The sequence below is a fragment of the Haliotis cracherodii genome, unplaced genomic scaffold (assembly GCF_022045235.1).
Source record: "Haliotis cracherodii isolate W230 unplaced genomic scaffold, xgHalCrac1.p SCAF_15, whole genome shotgun sequence".
Classification (NCBI taxonomy): Eukaryota; Metazoa; Mollusca; class Gastropoda; order Lepetellida; family Haliotidae; genus Haliotis; species Haliotis cracherodii.
This window is the reverse complement of record NW_027266270.1, coordinates 12,384,659-12,405,797: the sequence shown is the minus strand read 5'-3', so window position 1 is coordinate 12,405,797 and position 21,139 is coordinate 12,384,659. Positions and strand designations below refer to the sequence as shown.

Genomic DNA, 21,139 nt, shown 5'->3' with positions numbered 1-21,139 from the left:
TTTCTTAGGCTCATTGGGAAACCCAAAAATACGAAACCATGCTTACAAGGACCAAAATAATTGTGAAAATGGTATTGGAGCCCACGACCATAGCATCCTGGCACTCTAATGGGACGCAACTCCGCAGAGAGTTGACCATATATCCCAATAATCGGCAATGACCCCCCTTACTGGTTTCGCGTCTACTAATACATGCATTCATTTCGTAGCATTTGACTATATATATTGCGCACTTTCGACCTTTATTACAACTTTGTATTTGTTTAACCGGCGTCTGTTTGTTTTGTATTTTGACCTTTATCAGTAACATCTGGTTCTTTATTCGTTATATTTCACCTTTATTGTGTACTTTTGTCCTTTTTTTCAACTTTGTATTTTTTGACCGAATGGCCATCATACATTATGCGCATTATAACAGTAATGTCATAGCGCTTAAACTGGTTCCACTGCTGGAACGCGCCGCAAACTTAGCGGTTTTATGTATATTTTCAAGTTTAAGTAGACAGGAGCCAAGTCGAAACGCAGGCACATCATGGCTTCTCTCAGTGAGGAACTTGCGAAACTAGCTAACCCAACACCGGTGTTCAAAGATCCCGAGGACGACATAGATGACGGTAATTATGTTGAATAAACATGAAGTGTTGAAAATAAGGGACATGAATAGTCCAATAACAGTATATGTACAGGACCACATGGGAATGAATGTATGTTCTGTCCAGTTTTCGATCATCATTAGTTTACCAACAAGCAGGAGACGGTTAATTAATCCACATCAGGATGATGTCAATATACATGAACATAATGTTGTCAGGACAGCATCAGTGTTTACATCTAGTGATATGTCACCATTAGGATACAGATAATTTCAAGATTTTTAATATAAATAACGTACATACCATCGGCAAACGCATAATGTCGGTGCATTGGTTTAACATGGTTTAACACATTTTCCGCATGTGCTTATTCATCTAAAACGATTAAATATGAATATTGTAAAATAGGTATCCCGAATTATTAATGTTTACTCCATTTCCACTTGTAATAGGTTGTAAAGTTATTATCTCAGGTAGTTAAGGTATAACTGAAAGTTTCTAGTCTATATTAAACATGATGATTAGCCTATATAGGAAGTAAAATGACCTTAGGAACAACAGAAATTTTACATTAAGTAAATTGTGTCTCTGATTTCCAGATACTGCTGCAAAGATTGTTGAAAAAGATTATGATGAAGACTTTGATGATGATGACAACCAATTTAGCCAGCTCCGCAGACAAACAGTTGCTGGACTAGCTGATTCTGATAACAGATATGCAGGGACAAAAGTGACGCGGAAAGCTCTGAAGAAAATATCCAAAGATGATGACTCAGGTATATCACAAAGAAAACATCAACTGGATGATTGCATTTTTTCAAATAGCTGTTGAAAATGCCTTCAAAAGACGTTCTTGTTGGCAAACGATATTGCAACCGGCACATCTAAACATGCTTGTGCCATGACCAACAATTTGTCTGTTGTATACAGAAACATTCAAGATAATTCTGTTCGACTGTACAACGTTATGAGAGTGAGCGATTTAATTTAATTTAAAATTTAACGTCGCATCAGCATTATTTCAGCCAGAACTGGTTTCATGTCTGATATATTCTTTTTGAACATACTGAAGTGTCCTTTTAAATCTTACAGATGATGAAATCGATCAATCTGCAATTGATGCACTGGAAAAATCCTTGAGGGGAGGAGATGAAAGCATGGATGATAAAGATGAGAGTGATAATGAAGATGAAGACGACGATGACATCGATGATGATGAAGATGACAACGATGATGATGATGATGATGATGATGATGATGATGATGCAATTGATGATTCAGATTTACAAAAGTTTAGGTCAAAATTGAGCACTGAAAAGAAGGAATTTAGGTAAGAGATAGAAAGCATGTTGACACACACTTAATTCTGTAAATAAAAGTGACAAAGCCCTTTCCATAATCATATGAAATCTGATAATTTCAAGGTTAATAATACCAATACTGTGTGTCAGTCGGTAGACTGTATTCACATGCATAACATTGATCAAGTGTTGTGTCATTTCCAGTGATAAACGGGGCGGTCAGGTAGCCCAGTGGTTTAAGCGCTGGCTTGTCACGCCGAAGACCCGGGTTCGATTCCTGATATGGGTACAATGTGTGAAGCCCATTTCTGGTGTCCCCATGCCATGATATTGCTGGAATATTGTTAAAAGCGGCGTAAAACCATACTCACTCACTCCAGTGATACACACAAACCCTCTCATTCACACCTTAATTTAATGTCTACTTCTCTAGAACAAAACACTGTTGAAGACATATAGGATATTTCATGCGTCAAGTGAAATATCGTGTTTCTCTCGTCGAGTGAGGGGGGTGGAAGAAGATATTTTCACGACTGGCAAAGAAAACTCAGTCTTTCACACTGAAGTATATGATAAATGCTTATCATGCTAAAAAACCCAGGCATCATAGTATCTCAGTCATAGAATAGTGTAATGAAGTGTTATTTTTTATATAACTTAAATATGTAATTTGTGATTGAGAAAAACTACATTTTTTTTACTTTTTTAGATAAAATCATTAAGTTGCAACTAATTTAATGTCTCTTTTTAATGAAGTTTTGAGGATGATGGAGACTACAGCAAATATGCAGATGATGATGATGATGATGATGATGATGATGATGATGATGATGATGATGATGGCGATGATGGCAGTGAGGAAGATGATGGTGATGAAGAAGATGACAAGAAGGAGAAAGATACTGAAGAGTCTGAAATAGAAGATGAGGAGGAGGAACAAGAGGGTAATCTGGTTGCAGATTTAAGTTCTATGCATTCTCACAGTACATTTGACCCAGGAAGATTCAGGGTAGAATAGGTCTGCAGCAACCCATGCTTGTCGTAAAAGGCGACTAAGCTTGTCGTAAGAGGCGACTAACAGGATCGGGTGGTCCGGCTTGCTGACTTGGTTGCTGCATGTCATGGGTCCCAATTGCTTGGATCGATGGTCATGATGTCAATCTCTGGATTGTCTGGTTCAGACTATTATTTACAGACTGCCATCAGACGATCCAGGGTTTGACATCATAAGCATCAATCCATACAATTGAGATATGATGACATGCATCAGCCAAGTCAGAGACAAGCTTAGTCGCCTTTTACGGCAAGCATGGGTTGCTGAAGACCTATTCTACCCCGGATTTCACGGGTCTACTTTGGATGAAATCTGATACCTCAATAAATCGGGAATTTTATACAGTACATTCCTCTGTCATGTTTTACGACGGAGTAGTCGTGTCTTCGCACTGCCAAACATATACAAGTGCTGGCTAAAAAGATTGATAAAAAGAATTATCATCAATGGGAAGAAATATTAATGATTATCGATATGAAATTGTTGTCATCGATAATAACTTACAAAGACAATTGTAATGAAATAAAGTTTAGATTTACCGAAACAGACTTGTTATTGTCAACAATGTCAATTGTTGAAGATGGAAAGCAACTATTTTTGTTATATCTCAAATGTCCACAAAGTAATACCTGCATAAATGTGTCACTGCTCACCAGTGAAGTAAAATATGTTGATTTCTTCTGGTACTTTCTTGCATATTTGCTTAAAGGTACTTCTCCAATATTTATCGACAACTGATCAATATTATTTGCGATCATCGTTCTCTATGATCTACATCGATAGCCAGCCCTACGTTTGCATGAATGATATTTGAATATTTATCCATCGTTTTGTGTTGTGTCGTCCCAGACGGAGGGATCGAGAGTTTCTCCCGGACCAACCAGAGCGAGGAGATTCAGAAGGGGAAAGCAGCCCAATCTCAGCTAGGTAACATGTCAGGAATAACAAACAGTAAACTACGTTTATAACGAACTGGCAGATATAACTAACTGTTTTTTTGGTCTCGGCCAACTGCTGAATATATGCTCATAACCAACTACGGTTAAAACGAACTAAAATTTGAGATCCCTTTGAGTTCGTTATAACCTTAGTTTACTGTAATCTGATGTTTCTATTGCACCCATGTGCTGTCATCTGATTGGTTGAAAAACTAGTTTAAGTGTGGTTCAAAGTTGGACAATTTTCCAAATTATCCTGGGCATTTGAAGTCATTGAATGCCATTTTAAAATTCGGAAAAGCTGGCTAGTGCTCAGTCTTTGATATTCATGCAAGTTCGTTAGCAGGAGACTACTATTGTAAAAATCCAGTGATGGTAGTCTTCATTGCTTAGTAGCATTTGAGGTCTATAATTCTGAACCAGTTCTTAATGTTTTAATTTTGCTGAATAATACTCGACAGAAAATGTAAACATCGTAAACATTTTTTACTTGTTCAAGCAGGGCTAGCTACAAACTCTGAGGACCTGTGATGTTTCAGTGCCAGGTTTCAGGGTTGTATTGTGTAAGAATATCAAGCTGAGACATTGTCTTTGGAATGATATCTGAACACAAATGTACACAATGTACAATACCACATGCATTTTGTGTGATGGCATCAGTTAAATTCATCTTTGTTTAGCCAACCCCAAGATTGATAGTATAATGAGAGAGAAAAGTTGTTTATTTAAGTCTCACTTTCTGTAGAGTCATATCATGCAGATTACATTCTTCTTGGAATTAAAACATTTTAATAAAACAGTAAATAGCTGAATGTACAGAAACCACCCGGAGGTTATGAGGGACTGGTAAAATCAGTGGAAACGGTTTGGTATAAATGTCATTAAGATGCATATAATACAGTACAATACAGTACATATTTTATTCACAAATGGAAAAGGGTTAGGAACAAGTTATAAAACTTAGGATTGTTAGGAGCTTGTAGTCATGTATGTGTAGCGGCTATAAGATTTCCGAGTCCCTTGATGGGATTCGAACCACGGACCTTCTGATCCGAGGTCGGACGCCTTGTCCACATGACCAAAGAGGTTAACCCCATCAGCAATCTGACAAGGTAAGGATGTCATCTGTGGGATGACTCCACACCCTGCTACATACTCCCTAGTCAACGGAAGGCACGTCCTGGGCCGCATAATAGGGTACTGAGGCTTATTTTGCTCAAATTTATATGAACTTGCTCAGCCTCATGTTGGGCGCCAGCGTAGCAGCCATAAAATTTCCGAGTCCCGTGATGGGATTTGAACCAGGGACCTTCTGATCCAAGGTCGGACGCCTTGTCCACATGATCAAAGAGGTTAACTCCGTCAGCAAGCTGACAAGGTAAGGAAGTCATCTGTGGGACGACTCCACGCCCTGCTACAAATGCAAGGTCATTTGTTAGTGATGTTTCCAGCAGGGAGGTAAGATGTGTCACTCTCTTTTCAGGGCTCTGGGACAACCTTTTGGAGGAGAGGATCAAAGTACAGAAAGTAGCATCTGTCATCAACCAGCTGCCTCAGCCTGCCACCTGGGATCTGTTTGTGGAACAAGGGGGAGATAACTACATACAGGCTGTCACTGAAGGTAGCTTTGAGTGAGATTTGAGTCTGAAGGACCTTAGCATTAAGTAAGGCATGGGCGGATACAGCTTTTTTGAAAAGGGGGGTGCATAATTAAGATCTATTTATTGTCTTTGGTGGTAGATTATACAGAAATAAAGATTTTTTTCGAAATAAAAAGGGGGTGTGCGCAGCCCCGCACCCCCCCTCTTTATCCGCCCATGTAAGGGGTAATGCAGATAGTGTGGGGTGAGGTGACATGGTGTTCAAGATTAGTGCACTTATATAGCAACATGTGCGTTCAGACTAATGTCGGTTTTATAGTTCTAGCCTACTTAGATACACTACTGTGTGCATAGTCCACTCAGACACAGTATCAGTTGTCTGTATTTTATTTGATGTTGTCTGACCTTGTTTTATCGGATAGTTTCTAAACAGGTTTTAAAGGATGTTATTTGACCCTGTTTTATTAGATGTGGTCTGACTGTTTTATCGGATGTTGTCTGACCATGTTTTATCGGATGTTGTAAGACTGTTTTATTAGATGTGGTCTGACTGTTTTATCGGATGTTGTCTGACCATGTTTTATCGGATGTTGTCTGACTGTTTTATCGGATGTTGTCGGACTGCTTTATCGGATGTTGTCTGACCATGTCTTATCGGATGTTGTCGGACTGTTTTATGGAATGTTGTCTGCCTGTGTTTTATCTGATGTTGCCTGACTGAGCCGGATGTTGTCTGACCGTGTTTTATTGGATGTTGTCTGACTGTGTTTTATCGGATGTTGTCTGTATTTCATTGGATGTTGTCTGACCATGTTTTATTAGATGTTGTCTGCCTGTGTTTTATCGGATGTCTGTATTTCATCGGATGTTGTCTGACCATGTTTTATCAGATGTTGTCTGACCATGTTTTACCGGATGTTGTCTGACCATGTTTTATTGGATGTTGTCTGACCATGTTTTATCAGATGTTGTCTGACCATGTTTTACCGGATGTTGTCTGACCATGTTTTATTGGATGTTGTCTGACAATGTTTTATCAAATGTTGTCTGACTGTGTTTTACCGGATGTTGTCTGACCATGTTTTATTGGATGTTGTCTGACAATGTTTTATCAAATGTTGTCTGACTGTGTTTTATCGGACATTCCCTGATAGTTTTGTCAGATGTCCCCAGGCTGTATGATGTCTGACTGTCAGTTGTCGGATGTTGTCTGATTGTGTTGTCAGATGTCCCTGACTGTGCCTGATGTTGCCTGACTGTGCCGGATGTTGTCTGACTGCGCCGGATGTTGTCTGACTGCGCCGGATGTTGCTTGACTGCGCCGGATGTTGTCTGACTGTGCTGGATGTTGTCTGACTGTGCCGGATGTTGTCTGACTGCGCCGGATGCTGCTTGACTGCGCCGGATGTTGTCTGACTGTGCCAGATGTTGTCTGACTGTGCCGGATGTTGTCTGACTGTGCCGGATGTTGTCTGACTGTGCCGGATGTTGCTTGACTGCGCCGGATGTTGTCTGACTGTGCGGGATGTTGTCTGACTGTGCCAGATGTTGTCTGACTGTGCTAGATGTTGTCTGACTGTGCCGGATGTTGTCTGACTGTGCCGGATGTTGTCTGACTGTGCTGGACGTTGTCTGACTATGCCGGATATTGTCTGACTTGGCCGGATGTTGTCTGACTGTGCCGGATGTTCCCTGACTGCCTGTTGTCTGACTGTGCCGGAAGTTCCCTGACTGCCGGATGTTGTCTGACTTGGCTGGATGTTCTCTGACTGTGCCGGATGTTCCCTGACTGTGCCGGATGTTCCCTGACTGTGCCGGGTGTTCCCTGACTGCAAGATGTTCCCTGACTGAGCCGAATGTTGTCTGACTGTGCCGGATGTTGTCTGACTGTGCTGGACGTTGATTATGCCAGATGTTGTCTGACTTGGCCGGATGTTGTCTGACTGTTGTCAGATGTTCCCTGACTGTGCTGGATGTTGTCTGACTGTGCCGGATGTTGTCTGACTGTGCCAGATGTTGTCTGACTGTGCCAGATGTTCCCTGACAGTGCTGGATGTTGTCTGACTGTGCCGGATGTTCCCTGACTGTGCCGGATGTTCCCTGACTGCAGGATGTTGTCTGACTGTGCTGGATGTTGTCTGACTGTGCTGGATGTTCCCTGACTGTGCCGGATGTTGCCTGACTGCACCGGATGTTGCCTGACTGCGCCGGATGTTGTCTGACTGTGCCGGATGTTCCCTGACTGTGCCGGGTGTTCCCTGACTGTGCCGGATGTTCCCTGACTGTGCTGGATGTTCCCTGACTGCAGGATGTTGTCTGACTGTGCTGGATGTTGTCTGACTGTGCTGGATGTTGTCTGACTGTGCCAGATGTTGTCTGACCGTGCTGGATGTTGTCTGACTGTACCTGATGTTGTCTGACTGTGCCAGATGTTGTCTGACCGTGCTGGATGTTGTCTGACCGTGCTGGATGTTGTCTGACCGTGCTGGATGTTGTCTGACTGTGCCAGATGTTGTCTGACTGTGCCAGATGTTGTCTGACCGTGCTGGATGTTGTCTGACCATGCTGGATGTTGTCTGACTGTGCCTGATGTTGTCTGACAGTGCTGGATGTTGTCTGACTGTGCCTGATGTTGTCTGACTGTCTGATGTTGTCTGACTGTCTGATGTTGTCTGAATGTACCTGATGTTGTCTGACTGTCTGATGTTGTCTGACTGTGCCTGATGTTGTCTGACAGTGCTGGATGTTGTCTGACTGTGCCAGATGTTCCCTGACTGTACCTGATGTTGTCTGACTGTGCCGGATGTTGTCTGACTGTACCTGATGTTGTCTGACTGTGCCTGATGTTGTCTGACTGTACCTGATGTTGTCTGACTGTACCTGATGTTGTCTGACTGTCTGATGTTTCAGCCCAGTCGGTGCTGAAGAAGCTGCTGGACGACCTGCTCCGAGTCCAGACTCTGCTACTGCTCCAGAACCAAGAGACGAGGCACGTGGTGGACGGTTCCGACCCCAAGCTGGACAAGTAGGGTGGATTCTTTATGTTAAACTAGGCCCCTTGGGGTATTCCAGGTTAGAATGTGTCCCCAACAACCTATACTAGTCATAAGAGTTGACAAACTGGATCAGATTGTCAGGCTCAATGTCCTGGTTGGTAGCGTGTGATTGTACCCCAGCTGCTCATAATATCAATCACTGGAGCTTGTCGTAAGAGGCAACCTAGAAGATCAGATGGTCAGGTTTGGTGACTTGGCTGATGCATGTCATCGTATCCCAATTGCGTGGATCGATTGCAAGGATCGATATCAATCACTGCATTGTCTGGTCAAAACTCAATTAGTTACATACCGCTGTCATATTTCTGACTGCGGCGTTAAACAACAAACAAATTTCCTTTGTGAGATTGATGATATCCATATAATTCTGAATGCCAAGGTTTGTTTTTCTGAATCTTTGTGTGCATGAAGCGTGTTCGTATGTTCACACTAAATCATTGTCCAGATTAGCTTTGCAGAAGTACAGAAGTCCTTCGAATACCCTACGTCTATTACATCATAGCCATAAATTCCTGTTTGGCTGTCAATCACACTACAAATTTATTCATATTTTCAACAGACGTCCTCTTCACTGCAGACGTATCTAATAGTTGTGAGGATAATCCTATCCTTCTCAGGAAGCACAACTGTTGCGGAAGTACATTTATCACTAGCTTCGTATCATTTAGATCAGCACAAGCAACTCGAAACAGTCCAGGCTCCAAGAACCTTCATTAGTACTTTTATCTGTGCCATTGGCACAATAATCTCTGAATTTTTATCCTTGGTCTTTTGTACTTTCTAGAGGAAGTAAACCTAATTCTGATGATGAAGAAATCACCAGCGAATCTGAAACAGAGTCTACCCCTGTGGTCAAGAAAGCTCCGAGACAGCAGACGGACACACAGGGTTTGAAAAGGAAGTTCAAGATGTCAGACTACCCCGACTTTCTGTCAAAGAGGCACAAAGGATTTGCAACTTACAGGTATGAAGGCTCTCCTCATTACAGGAACCTTATTCGCTCTACGTGTTCTTCATGTCTGGGGATATTGCGTGGCCCCCCTGTTGGTGAGGTGGACCCATCTTTGTGTGCTAACTCAAACTTAGGATGCATAGTAACAGGGATGAAAAACAGATGCACATTACACAGACAGTGTCTAGGCACTACACACAATGTCTTGACAACACACAATGTCTGGGCAGCACATTGACTACGCAAAAAACATAATAGATAGTGGCGGTCGGGTAGCCTAGTGGTTAAAGCATTTGCTCATCACGCCGAAGACACGGTTGCGATTCCCGACATAGGTACAATGTGTGCAGCCCATTTCTGGTGTCCCCCGCTGTGATATTGCTGGAATATTGCTAAAAGCGGCGTAAAACCATAATCACTCACTCACTCAATGTCTAGACAACACATTAAACATCTAGACCTGCATGGGGAATTGGCACCAGCCCTGTGAGCTGTTGAACTGTTGAATAGAATAATACCCTCTGTTCACGGAACAGAATAATACCCTCGTGCAGACATCCACAACTGTCAGAGTGAATTGATTTACGTGGATGATTTATTGTATCACTCTTTGATAATCTTGGACTTGACGTTAAACCCCATCTCACCTCCCCATCTAGTGTGAATGGCATGTCTTTCTATTTCCAGAAACGAGACGCTGCACAAGTGGAATGACAAGACGCGGCTTGCATCGGGGAAGATCAAGGGGAAGTCATTCAGCGCCCTGGAACAGTCTGCACTCAAACAGATCGAACAGGTGGGAAGACACTGCATCCTGCTCAATGCCGAGTCTGTCCCAGACCCACAATGCCGACCTGTGATCTGTCCTCCATTAGCCAGTGTCACATCACAGATAAATTTGTTGAACCCATTCGCTACCCATCTTCCCGAGGCAAGGGAGTTAACTGACTTTAAAAGTTCCACCCTTGCTGAACTAGGCTGGAATTCCTGGGCACGACCGTAGCGCCCCCAGTGGTTATAACGAGATATGTCCCTTCTATGCCTCTCATATGGACCAATCAGATTGCACCTCTCGTATCACTTGCATTTGCTTCAAACCAAATGGCAGCGCCCAGTCCAAACGATCTGATCGACAGTCAAGATTTATATTGTGATAAAATAGGTCTTACATAGCGAAGTGCATCAAATCATGTCAGCAACTTGATTAAAAACCTTTGCAAATCCTGCAATCGACAGAAATCTGCACAACATTTTACGAACCGGATTTTGATTTTGGTGCGCGATTTTGATTGGACTATTCATAGACTCGTTAGTCCAGCCAAAATGTAACTCCATAATACCAGCCTAGTTCGGCACGGGTGGAAACTGGACTTTTATAGTCAGTTAACTCCCTTGCCTCGGAATGATGTTCACTACCATACCTCCTCTCTGAGTCCAGGGGCGGTCGGGTAGCCCAGTGGCTAAATTGTTCACTCGTCACGCCGAAGACCTGCATTCGATTCCCGACATGAGTTCTGGTGTACCTGTCGTGATATTGCTTGAATATTGCTAAAAGCAGAGTAAAACCATACTCACTCACTCACTCACTTTGAGTCCAATTGAAAGGCACAATGCTCAAAATGGTCATCTTAGAGTCACTATACTGTGTCTGTGTGGGGTATGCATGTTGAACTGTGGCGTGATACCTCATTGGGCTAACACTACGAAATCGGCACAAGTCCTCACTGGTACCAACAAGTTGTGCAGGTCGTTTATATAAGTGCTATAACCTTACCTCAGCACCTAATAATACTACCGGTATACAAATGACCCAATACACAACCCTGTACAATAGTGAGGTAACACTATATATGTTATGAAAGTGACACTTGAGTTTATTCTTTTATTCATGCATGAACATCCAGCACCTAAGATATGAGGTGGGTGTGACCAAAATGCAAATGTCCGATTGGCTAAAAAATGTTTCCAGATCCCCGATCAACATGGTGATGTATGCTAGGACACTAGGTACTGTTGGATTGGTTGAGTTGGCTGTTCTACTGGTGATCTGTGTGGTTGATCTGTGGTAAATAGTAAATTTATGTTCAGGAATGATTAAGGTTTCATTGTATGTGTTCAGATTATGCGAGACAAGGACCGACTCATCCGACGTACACAGCTGAAGAGAAGTGGACAGAGGATCCTGGGTGTGGAGGAGAAGGTGGAGGAGGAGAACCAGAGGCACGCCGAGGACAACCAGGAGGTGGGTGTCTGGGGGTAGAGGGGGAACTAGAGGCACGCCGAGGACAACCAGGAGGTGGGTGTCTGGGGGTAGAGGGAGAACCGTAGAGGGAGAACCAGGAGGTGGGTGTCTGGGGGTAGAGGGGGAACTAGAGGCACGCCGAGGACAACCAGGAGGTGGGTGTCTGGCGGTAGAGGGGGAACTAGAGGCACGCCGAGGACAGCCAGGAGGTGGGTGTCTGGGGGTAGAGGGGGAACTAGAGGCACGCCGAGGACAACCAGGAGGTGGGTGTCTGGGGGTAGAGGGGGAACTAGAGGCACGCCGAGGACAGCCAGGAGGTGGGTGTCTGGGGGTAGAGGGGGAACTAGAGGCACGCCGAGGACAACCAGGAGGTGGGTGTCTGGGGGTAGAGGGGGAACTAGAGGCACGCCGAGGACAGCCAGGAGGTGGGTGTCTGGGGGTAGAGGGGGAACTAGAGGCACGCCGAGGACAGCCAGGAGGTGGGTGTCTGGGGGTAGAGGGGGAACTAGAGGCACGCCGAGGACAACCAGGAGTGGGTGTTGGGGGTAGAGGGGGAACTAGAGGCACGCCGAGGACAGCCAGGAGGTGGGTGTCTGGGGGTAGAGGGGGAACTAGAGGCACGCCGAGGACAACCAGGAGGTGGGTGTCTGGGGGTAGAGGGGGAACTAGAGGCACGCCGAGGACAGCCAGGAGGTGGGTGTCTGGGGGTAGAGGGGGAACTAGAGGCACGCCGAGGACAACCAGGAGGTGGGTGTCTGGGGGTAGAGGGGGAACTAGAGGCACGCCGAGGACAACCAGGAGGTGGGTGTCTGGGGGTAGAGGGGGAACTAGAGGCACGCCGAGGATAGCCAGGAGGTGGGTGTCTGGGGGTAGAGGGGGAACTAGAGGCACGCCGAGGACAACCAGGAGGTGGGTGTCTGGGGGTAGAGGGGGAACTAGAGGCACGCCGAGGACAGCCAGGAGGTGGGTGTCTGGGGGTAGAGGGGGAACTAGAGGCACGCCGAGGACAGCCAGGAGGTGGGTGTCTGGGGGTAGAGGGGGAACTAGAGGCACGCCGAGGACAACCAGGAGTGGGTGTTGGGGGTAGAGGGGGAACTAGAGGCACGCCGAGGACAGCCAGGAGGTGGGTGTCTGGGGGTAGAGGGGGAACTAGAGGCACGCCGAGGACAACCAGGAGGTGGGTGTCTGGGGGTAGAGGGGGAACTAGAGGCACGCCGAGGACAGCCAGGAGGTGGGTGTCTGGGGGTAGAGGGGGAACTAGAGGCACGCCGAGGACAACCAGGAGGTGGGTGTCTGGGGGTAGAGGGGGAACTAGAGGCACGCCGAGGACAACCAGGAGGTGGGTGTCTGGGGGTAGAGGGGGAACTAGAGGCACGCCGAGGATAGCCAGGAGGTGGGTGTCTGGGGGTAGAGGGGGAACTAGAGGCACGCCGAGGACAACCAGGAGGTGGGTGTCTGGGGGTAGAGGGGGAACTAGAGGCACGCCGAGGACAGCCAGGAGGTGGGTGTCTGGGGGTAGAGGGGGAACTAGAGGCACGCCGAGGACAACCAGGAGGTGGGTGTCTGGGGGTAGAGGGGGAACTAGAGGCACGCCGAGGACAACCAGGAGGTGGGTGTCTGGGGGTAGAGGGGGAACTAGAGGCACGCCGAGGATAGCCAGGAGGTGGGTGTCTGGGGGTAGAGGGGGAACTAGAGGCACGCCGAGGACAACCAGGAGGTGGGTGTCTGGGGGTAGAGGGGGAACTAGAGGCACGCCGAGGACAGCCAGGAGGTGGGTGTCTGGGGGTAGAGGGGGAACTAGAGGCACGCCGAGGATAGCCAGGAGGTGGGTGTCTGGGGGTAGAGGGGGAACTAGAGGCACGCCGAGGATAGCCAGGAGGTGGGTGTCTGGGGGTAGAGGGGGAACTAGAGGCACGCCGAGGACAACCAGGAGGTGGGTGTCTGGGGGTAGAGGGGGAACTAGAGGCACGCCGAGGACAACCAGGAGGTGGGTGTCTGGGGGTAGAGGGGGAACCAGAGGCACGCCGAGGACAGCCAGGAGGTGGGTGTCTGGGGGTAGAGGGGGAACTAGAGGCACGCCGAGGACAACCAGGAGGTGGGTGTCTGGGGGTAGAGAGAGAACCAGGAGGTGGGTGTCTGGGGGTAGAGGGGGAACCAGAGGCACGCCAAGGACAGCCAGGAGGTGGGTGTCTAGGGGTAGAGGGGGAACTAGAGGCACGCCGAGGACAACCAGGAGGTGGGTGTCTGGGGGTAGAGAGAGAACCAGGAGGTGGGTGTCTGGGGGTAGAGGGGGAACCAGAGGCACGCCAAGGACAACCAGGAGGTGGGTGTCTGGGGGTAGAGGGGGAACTAGAGGCACGCCGAGGAATACCAGGAGGTGGGTGTCTGGGGGGTAGAGGGAGAACCAGGAGGTGGGTGTCTGGGGGTAGAGGGAGAACCAGGAGGTGGGTGTGTGGGGGTAGAGGGAGAACCAGGAGGTGGGTGTCTGGGGGTAGAGGGAGAACCAGGAGGTGGGTGTCTGGGGGTAGAGGGAGAACCAGGAGGTGGGTGTCTGGGGGTAGAGAGAGAACCAGGAGGTGGGTGTCTGGGGGTAGAGGGGGAACCAGAGGCACGCCAAGGACAACCAGGAGGTGGGTGTCTGGGGGTAGAGGGGGAACTAGAGGCACGCCGAGGAATACCAGGAGGTGGGTGTCTGGGGGTAGAGGGAGAACCAGGAGGTGGGTGTCTGGGGGTAGAGGGAGAACCAGGAGGTGGGTGTGTGGGGGTAGAGGGAGAACCAGGAGGTGGGTGTCTGGGGGTAGAGGGAGAACCAGGAGGTGGGTGTCTGGGGGTAGAGAGAGAACCAGGAGGTGGGTGTCTGGGGGTAGAGGGGGAACCAGAGGCACGCCAAGGACAACCAGGAGGTGGGTGTCTGGGGGTAGAGGGGGAACTAGAGGCACGCCGAGGAATACCAGGAGGTGGGTGTCTGGGGGTAGAGGGAGAACCAGGAGGTGGGTGTCTGGGGGTAGAGGGAGAACCAGGAGGTGGGTGTGTGGGGGTAGAGGGAGAACCAGGAGGTGGGTGTCTGGGGGTAGAGGGAGAGCCAGGAGGTGGGTGTGTGGGGGTAGAGGAAGAACCAGGTGGGTGTGTGGGGGTAGAGGAAGAACCAGGAGGTGGGTGTCTTGGGATGGATGGGTTTGGTTAGGGGGAGAACCAGAGGCACGCCAAAGACAAACAGGAGGTGGGTGTCTTTGGGGTGGATGGAGTGGGGGGAGAAGCAGAGGCACGCACCTCCTGGGAGGAGAAAGGGGAGGGGAGGAGGGATTAATGGGAAGTGATGTAGGTGGGAGAACCAAATACTCAGACTTTGTCTGGAGTACGACTTTGTCTTCACAGGCCGCAGTGTCAGCATCTCCTGGAGACGACTACGACGGCGAGGTGTTTGACGACAGCGACTTCTACCACCAGCTGCTGCGTGAGCTGATTGAGAGGAAGACGAGTGAACTCGATGATCCAGTCGCAATCAGCAGGTGAGATACAGGTGATATCATGCAGTACAGGTAGGCAATTACTTGTTTTAAGATTTCTGGGTGTTATTGGGTATTTGATGCACAGAAGTTTCCTTTGGAACCAACAGCATTTCCGGAGGTTTCAAATGTTGCAATTTTTGGACTTAGAAAATCCAATATCACCTTCAGTTTGAAATACATAGTGATATTTTTAAGTACAAACGTTATCAGTAATTTTCTGTGGGACTGTCTCTCTATGCTAACTCAGTGTTCTTTGTGATACTGACATGACATCTCTCTGGGAGAACATGACGTCATGATACAAGGGATGACATGTGTCTCCGTGATAACAGAACCCTCCTGGTTAGCTGAATCTGGGAAAAGAAAACTTGAAATTGTTCTGGTCAGTATTGACCACACTTAATATATAAGTAATGTGGTATCCATTTCACCAAGCCAATTGACACTCTTTTCTTTCAAATTAAATGGGAAAAAAAAAAAATTTTGCAGTATAAAGTCTGAAAGATTTCCAGGGTCCAGTGCCATTAAACATGGTATTTAATGTAATAAAAATATCTTTTAGTGGTATGCCAATTGACACTAACAGAGTTGCCTCCCTTGCTCTTTTAATCACATGTCCACTACCAAGAAAGCAAGCAGTGTTTTGCTATTTTTTTCTTTCTTTTCTATCTGAATGGCATCCAAACGACTGTTGGTTTTCAACGTTCTCAGCTAGATTACGTTGTCCATTTACTTGTGGCTTGTGGTAGTGACACGGGATTATGGCAGAGACGCAATAACAATGAAATTACAGCACACTTAAATTCATTTTACTTGGCTGCAATATTACCGACGTAAATAATCTGGAATATTGCTGAGTGCGGCGTTAAACAAACAAAACAGACGTAGAATGTTCATTTACTCACTCATTTTACAATATCTGTTGTCTGCAAACTTAGAATGTGAAAGATAAACCAACTGCTTGTTACAGACAGTGGCTAGAGATTGAGAAGTTACGCACGAAGGTAAAGAAGAAGAAGGTGGACACACGGGCCAGCAAGGGGAGGAAGATCAGGTGGGTACTTCTCTTCCTCTAGCTCCTGTCTTCTCTCATGGTCGCCATCTCTCTCTGTGCTATAGAGGGGATGAGTGACGTTTCCTTTTTATCCCCATAGAGTTTTGTCACAAGTTCTTTATCTGTCTGAGAGCACAGCAACATTCCCCAGGTTCTCTTAAGACCTCTGTGGTCTAGTGGATTGGGCATCTACCCGGAGAGTGGAGGGTCAGTGGTTAAATCCCCAGCCCTGTCATAAAAGATGGTACTTGTTGTTACACTGCCTGGCTGGTTGGCGCTGATAGGTATCTGGCAATGGACAAATGGAATCCAACAATTAATTAGCGCTGATAGGTGATATTGATGGACAAGTGGAAGCCAGGACATAAATTATCACTGATTGACATCACAATGGACAATGGGCACACATGAGGTGAGGTGAAATGGGGTTTAACGTCGCGTCCAAGATTATTGCACTTATATAACGACGTGCATGTATATGTGTGTGTGTAGGTGTGTGTGGCTGCTTGTACTAGTCCGGACTGATGCCGCCCAGAGAGCGGAAGGTACGGGGTTCGATCCTCAGCCGTGTAATACCAAAAGACTTAAAAGATGGTACTTGTTGTTACCCTGTCTGGCGCTCGACTTTAAGGGGCTAAAACAAGGACTGGTCGGCTCGGAGTCAGTATACTGAGTGTCTGACAGTGTCTGAGTGGGGTATTCATGTTAAACTGTGGCCCGGCATCTCAGTGGCCTAGCACTATTAATCAGCATCAGTCCAGACTAGTATAAGCTGCCACACACACAGGTGCATGCATGTCGCTAAAAAAGTGCAAAAATCTTGGAAACAACATTAAACTCCATTTCACCTCGCCTCAAGGGGGCACGGGTGGCCCAATTGTCTAAAGCGCCGCGATTCGCTGTGCAGAGTTGTGTCCCTTGGGCATGCCAGAAACCTATGATTGTGGGTTCGAATCTCGGTTCACCCCGATTAAGTTTCTAGGTTTGTCAGCACCATACTCGTGCTCGTGGGTTTCACCGAAGTGGTAAACGTCTAAGACCTGCATCACTTCGGGCTTTCCTGACTATAACTATAACTGGAATGCTGTTAAAAGCGGCGTTAAACCCAACTCACTCTCTCACTCACCTCACCTCATCTCATACATTGTCTCACTCATCATGCAGCCTGCCTCTTTTAAAGCACATGGTTGCCCCTGGTTCACAAACTAGAGTAACGTCCCTTTGAGCATGCAAGTAGTCTACTGAAGCACTTAAAATAAAAATATAAAATATCCTTATCTTGCATTTTCACAAACATTGAATCTATGGGAGGAAATTAAAAGAAGTTCCTGCTCACCGACCTCATTTGCAAAATTAATAAGATCGTGATACAAAGTTTTGGGTTGGTTTATCATATTGGCAACACTATCCATCATATGATAATTCACTTTATTTGTGTACGTCTGTTTAGTTGAGGCAGAAGTAACATTTGGTTGATGAATACGTTAATTCGTTTAAGCCAAGATATATCTTGACTCTGTACATCAGGATTTTCTCCCAATAGAGAAGAGTGAGTGAATGAATGAATGAATGAATGAATGAATGAATGAGAGAATGAATGAATGAATGAATGAATGAGAGAATGAATGAATGAATGAATGAATGAGAGAATGAATGAATGAATGAGAGAATGAATGAATGAATGAATGAATGAATGAATGAATGAATGAATGAATGAGAGATAGCCCATTTGAAGCTCATCTCTTTCTTCCCATGACAATCAGTTTTTTCCGTACCCATGATCCTGTTAGAAATAAACAAACAAAAGATTTCAGTCTCCCTAGTTAACATGCTCCTATATATGCACCTTCTTGTCTGTTGCAGGTATGACGTCCATGCAAAGCTGGTCAACTTCATGGCCCCGATTGACAACTCCACATGGTCAGATGAAGCACGGTGGGTGGCCAATGTCCAACATTTTAGGCTTAAAACGTAAAAGAATTGGTTCTCAGGCAATGACTTTTGAGAAAAAAGCGCAAGCGAGTGTTTTGTTTTCCTCTCTCGCTTGTTCAAACTAGTATGTTACCAAATATAGAGTTGAGTACCATCAACCTGGGAAAGGGCCTCCCTACATAAACAAGCATACAAACTCCTATTGCTGCCATGACCATAACAAGATGCACAGTAAAGCAGTGTGCATGTAAAGGGAAGTAACTGTGTGTTGTATTGAATCGCATTGTTTTTAAGTATTAGATTTTTTTATGATAAAAATATAAATATAAACGAAACATACGGCAGATTTTGTGATGATGCGGGCGGTGACTGAGAACCATGACTATTATTTTTTTTGCCTTAGTTGTTTGAAATTAATGACAGATCTACATACTGTATTCGATGTAATAAGCGCCCCGCTCTTATAAGCGCCCACAGCGATATTTGCTAATACATTGGCTAGTGAACAATCCCAATTAGCACCCCTTCCGATTGATCAATGTACACAAGATTTATTTGTTCGCGTATAATACGCACTCATGTGTTATATGCACCCTTAATTATGGGCAATTAAATTCTGGAAAAATATATCTGTCGTATATAAACATTTCAGGCTGTCTGCATAAACCACGAAATTTACCTTTCAACTCTGTTTTTTCCACACCAAAATAATATAGAGCCCCCTATTTCTAATTTTGAAAGCGCCCGGCCCCCGGGCGCTTATTACTTTGAATATGGTATTAGCATCCTACTGTCATCTATTGGTGACAGTGACATCTAACACATTTGTGTTGACAGTGTTGCAGGTAAGCAGTTACCAGGTGTTTTTAGATATCATTTATCTTTCAACTGTTATTTATGACTGATTGAATCTGAATGGAATTATTTGTTAGACAATGTAATATGTGTTGCCAGGGTGACACACAAGGTACCCACGGGGGGATTCTAAGAATTGGTCACTATAGGCGTGTAATGGGTCAAGTGGTCAGACACAGTGACTTGGTTGATGGTGTCTTATAACACCACGACAGTGTGAATTGTTGCTCATAATGTCAATCACTGGATTTTTTGGTCCAGATTTCGTTACAGTAAACTTCGATTATAACGAACTCAAAGGGACCACTGATTTTAGTTCGTTGAAACAGAAGTTCGTGATAAGCATATGTACATCAAATATACACAAATGGCCGACACCAAAAAATAATATCCTTCTGTTTGTTATAAGCGAGTTCGTTATAAACAGTTTACTGTATTTACTGGCCACCATGATATGGCTTGTATAATGCTGTAAGGCGTCAAACAAAACACACTCGTGCATCACGCACGCACATGGATTATCTCCCCTTATACATTAGTTTTCAGTTGCCCTGCCAAAATTCCGGGATTAGTTTCTTATATTTGTTTTTTCTTTTTCAGGAATGACTTGTTCAAGTCTCTGTTTGGTAAGACAGTCAAAATCTGACCAGACTGACCACACAAGGTGAGCAGAGGGATGAGGTCCACCATCTTGTACAATATTTCACGTCAGTCTGGAAGTACCGGAGGAACTTGCTCCATCTTGTGGATACACTAGATCAACATAAAATATTTCATCCGAAAAAAGAAAGGTTGTGTGTTTATAGCTTTCAGGATGTGAAATTGTACAGAGAAATCTATGGCATTCACTGTAGCAGTGGCCATCTTGATTCAATACCATGATGACATGGGAGTGTATGCACCAAGCTGAAGAAGTATGTTAATTGTTACTTTGTGAGTATCAAGCGGGAATAACAGGGTGTATGGAAATTTACAAGCTAAATGGTTGAATTTTTTCATCCCACTAATGATACATGTTTTGTAATGATTTATCAGTATGAATTCAGAAGCTTCAGAAACTTTTATGTGAATTAGTTTTTTTTGACAATATCACATCTATGTTGCATCAGCCTCTTAGAGAGGTGGGGGCATGGGGGCCCAGTTGTCTAAGGCGCAGCAATTCGCTGCAAAGTAACGTCTGAGACCTGCATCACTACGAACCTTCCTCCTGCATTAAGCCGACACACCGTGATATGACTGCAATACTGTTCAAAGCGGCGTTAAACCCAACTCACTCACTCACTCAAATCGGTACAAGTTTGTCAGTACCATTCCAGTGCTCCTGGGTTTCACTAGAATTGTAAACACCCAACACCTGCATCACTTCAGGCTTTCCTCCCAGACTCAGCTGACACACCCTGATAATATTGGAACACTAAGAGTGGTGTTAAACCCCGACACCAACTCACCCTCAGAAAGGTAACTCACAGTGTGGACAGGGTCATTTGAATCCAGTGAGGAAGTGACGTCACCTCAAACAGTATGATGCCATGTCTGTTCAGGCCGGCCAGCCAGCCACATAGAAGAGTTTTGAGAAAAGATGAACTGGCCTAGTGGTTAAAGCGTTCGCTCGTCACGTCGAAGACCCGGGTTTGATTCCCGACATGGGTACAGTGTGTGAAGCCCATTTCTGGTGTCCCCCGCCGTGATATTGCTGGAAAATTGCTAAAAGCGGCGTAAAACCATACTCACTCACTCCATGATGAATAGGTCTCTAACAGCCTAGCTGGTCGTAAAAGGCCACCAATGCCGTGATATGACTGGAATACTGTTAAAAGCGGCGTTAAACCCAACTCACTCACTCACTCACTAAAAGGCCACCAAATGGATCAGGTGGTCAAACTAGTGTGTCCATGTTCCTGGACGGCGTGGATTGTCTGGCCCAGGCTGCCATCAGTTAGCTGGAAAATTGTAGTGTCTGGTGTTTTGAAAAGTGACTTTCACACAGGTTAAGCACGTCTGTCAGTCCGATGTGCTACCTCCAGTAGCAAAAGTATTCTGGCAATTTGAAAT

At 45.7% G+C, this 21,139-nt stretch overlaps 1 protein-coding gene across 1 annotated transcript; it reads left to right on the top strand.

Annotated features, from left to right (window-relative positions):
- The first annotated feature begins 514 nt into the window (after window positions 1–514).
- Window positions 515–21,139, top strand: LOC139461812 (protein AATF-like). The gene is made up of 14 exons (XM_071243287.1): window positions 515–614; window positions 1,193–1,369; window positions 1,686–1,923; window positions 2,651–2,838; window positions 3,798–3,875; window positions 5,370–5,507; window positions 8,398–8,512; window positions 9,328–9,507; window positions 10,183–10,291; window positions 11,615–11,737; window positions 15,113–15,246; window positions 16,217–16,300; window positions 18,164–18,235; window positions 19,688–21,139. Exons 1-14 carry the CDS (start codon window positions 533–535, stop codon window positions 19,731–19,733), a joined length of 1,764 nt encoding a protein of 587 aa, XP_071099388.1. The 5' UTR covers window positions 515–532; the 3' UTR covers window positions 19,734–21,139.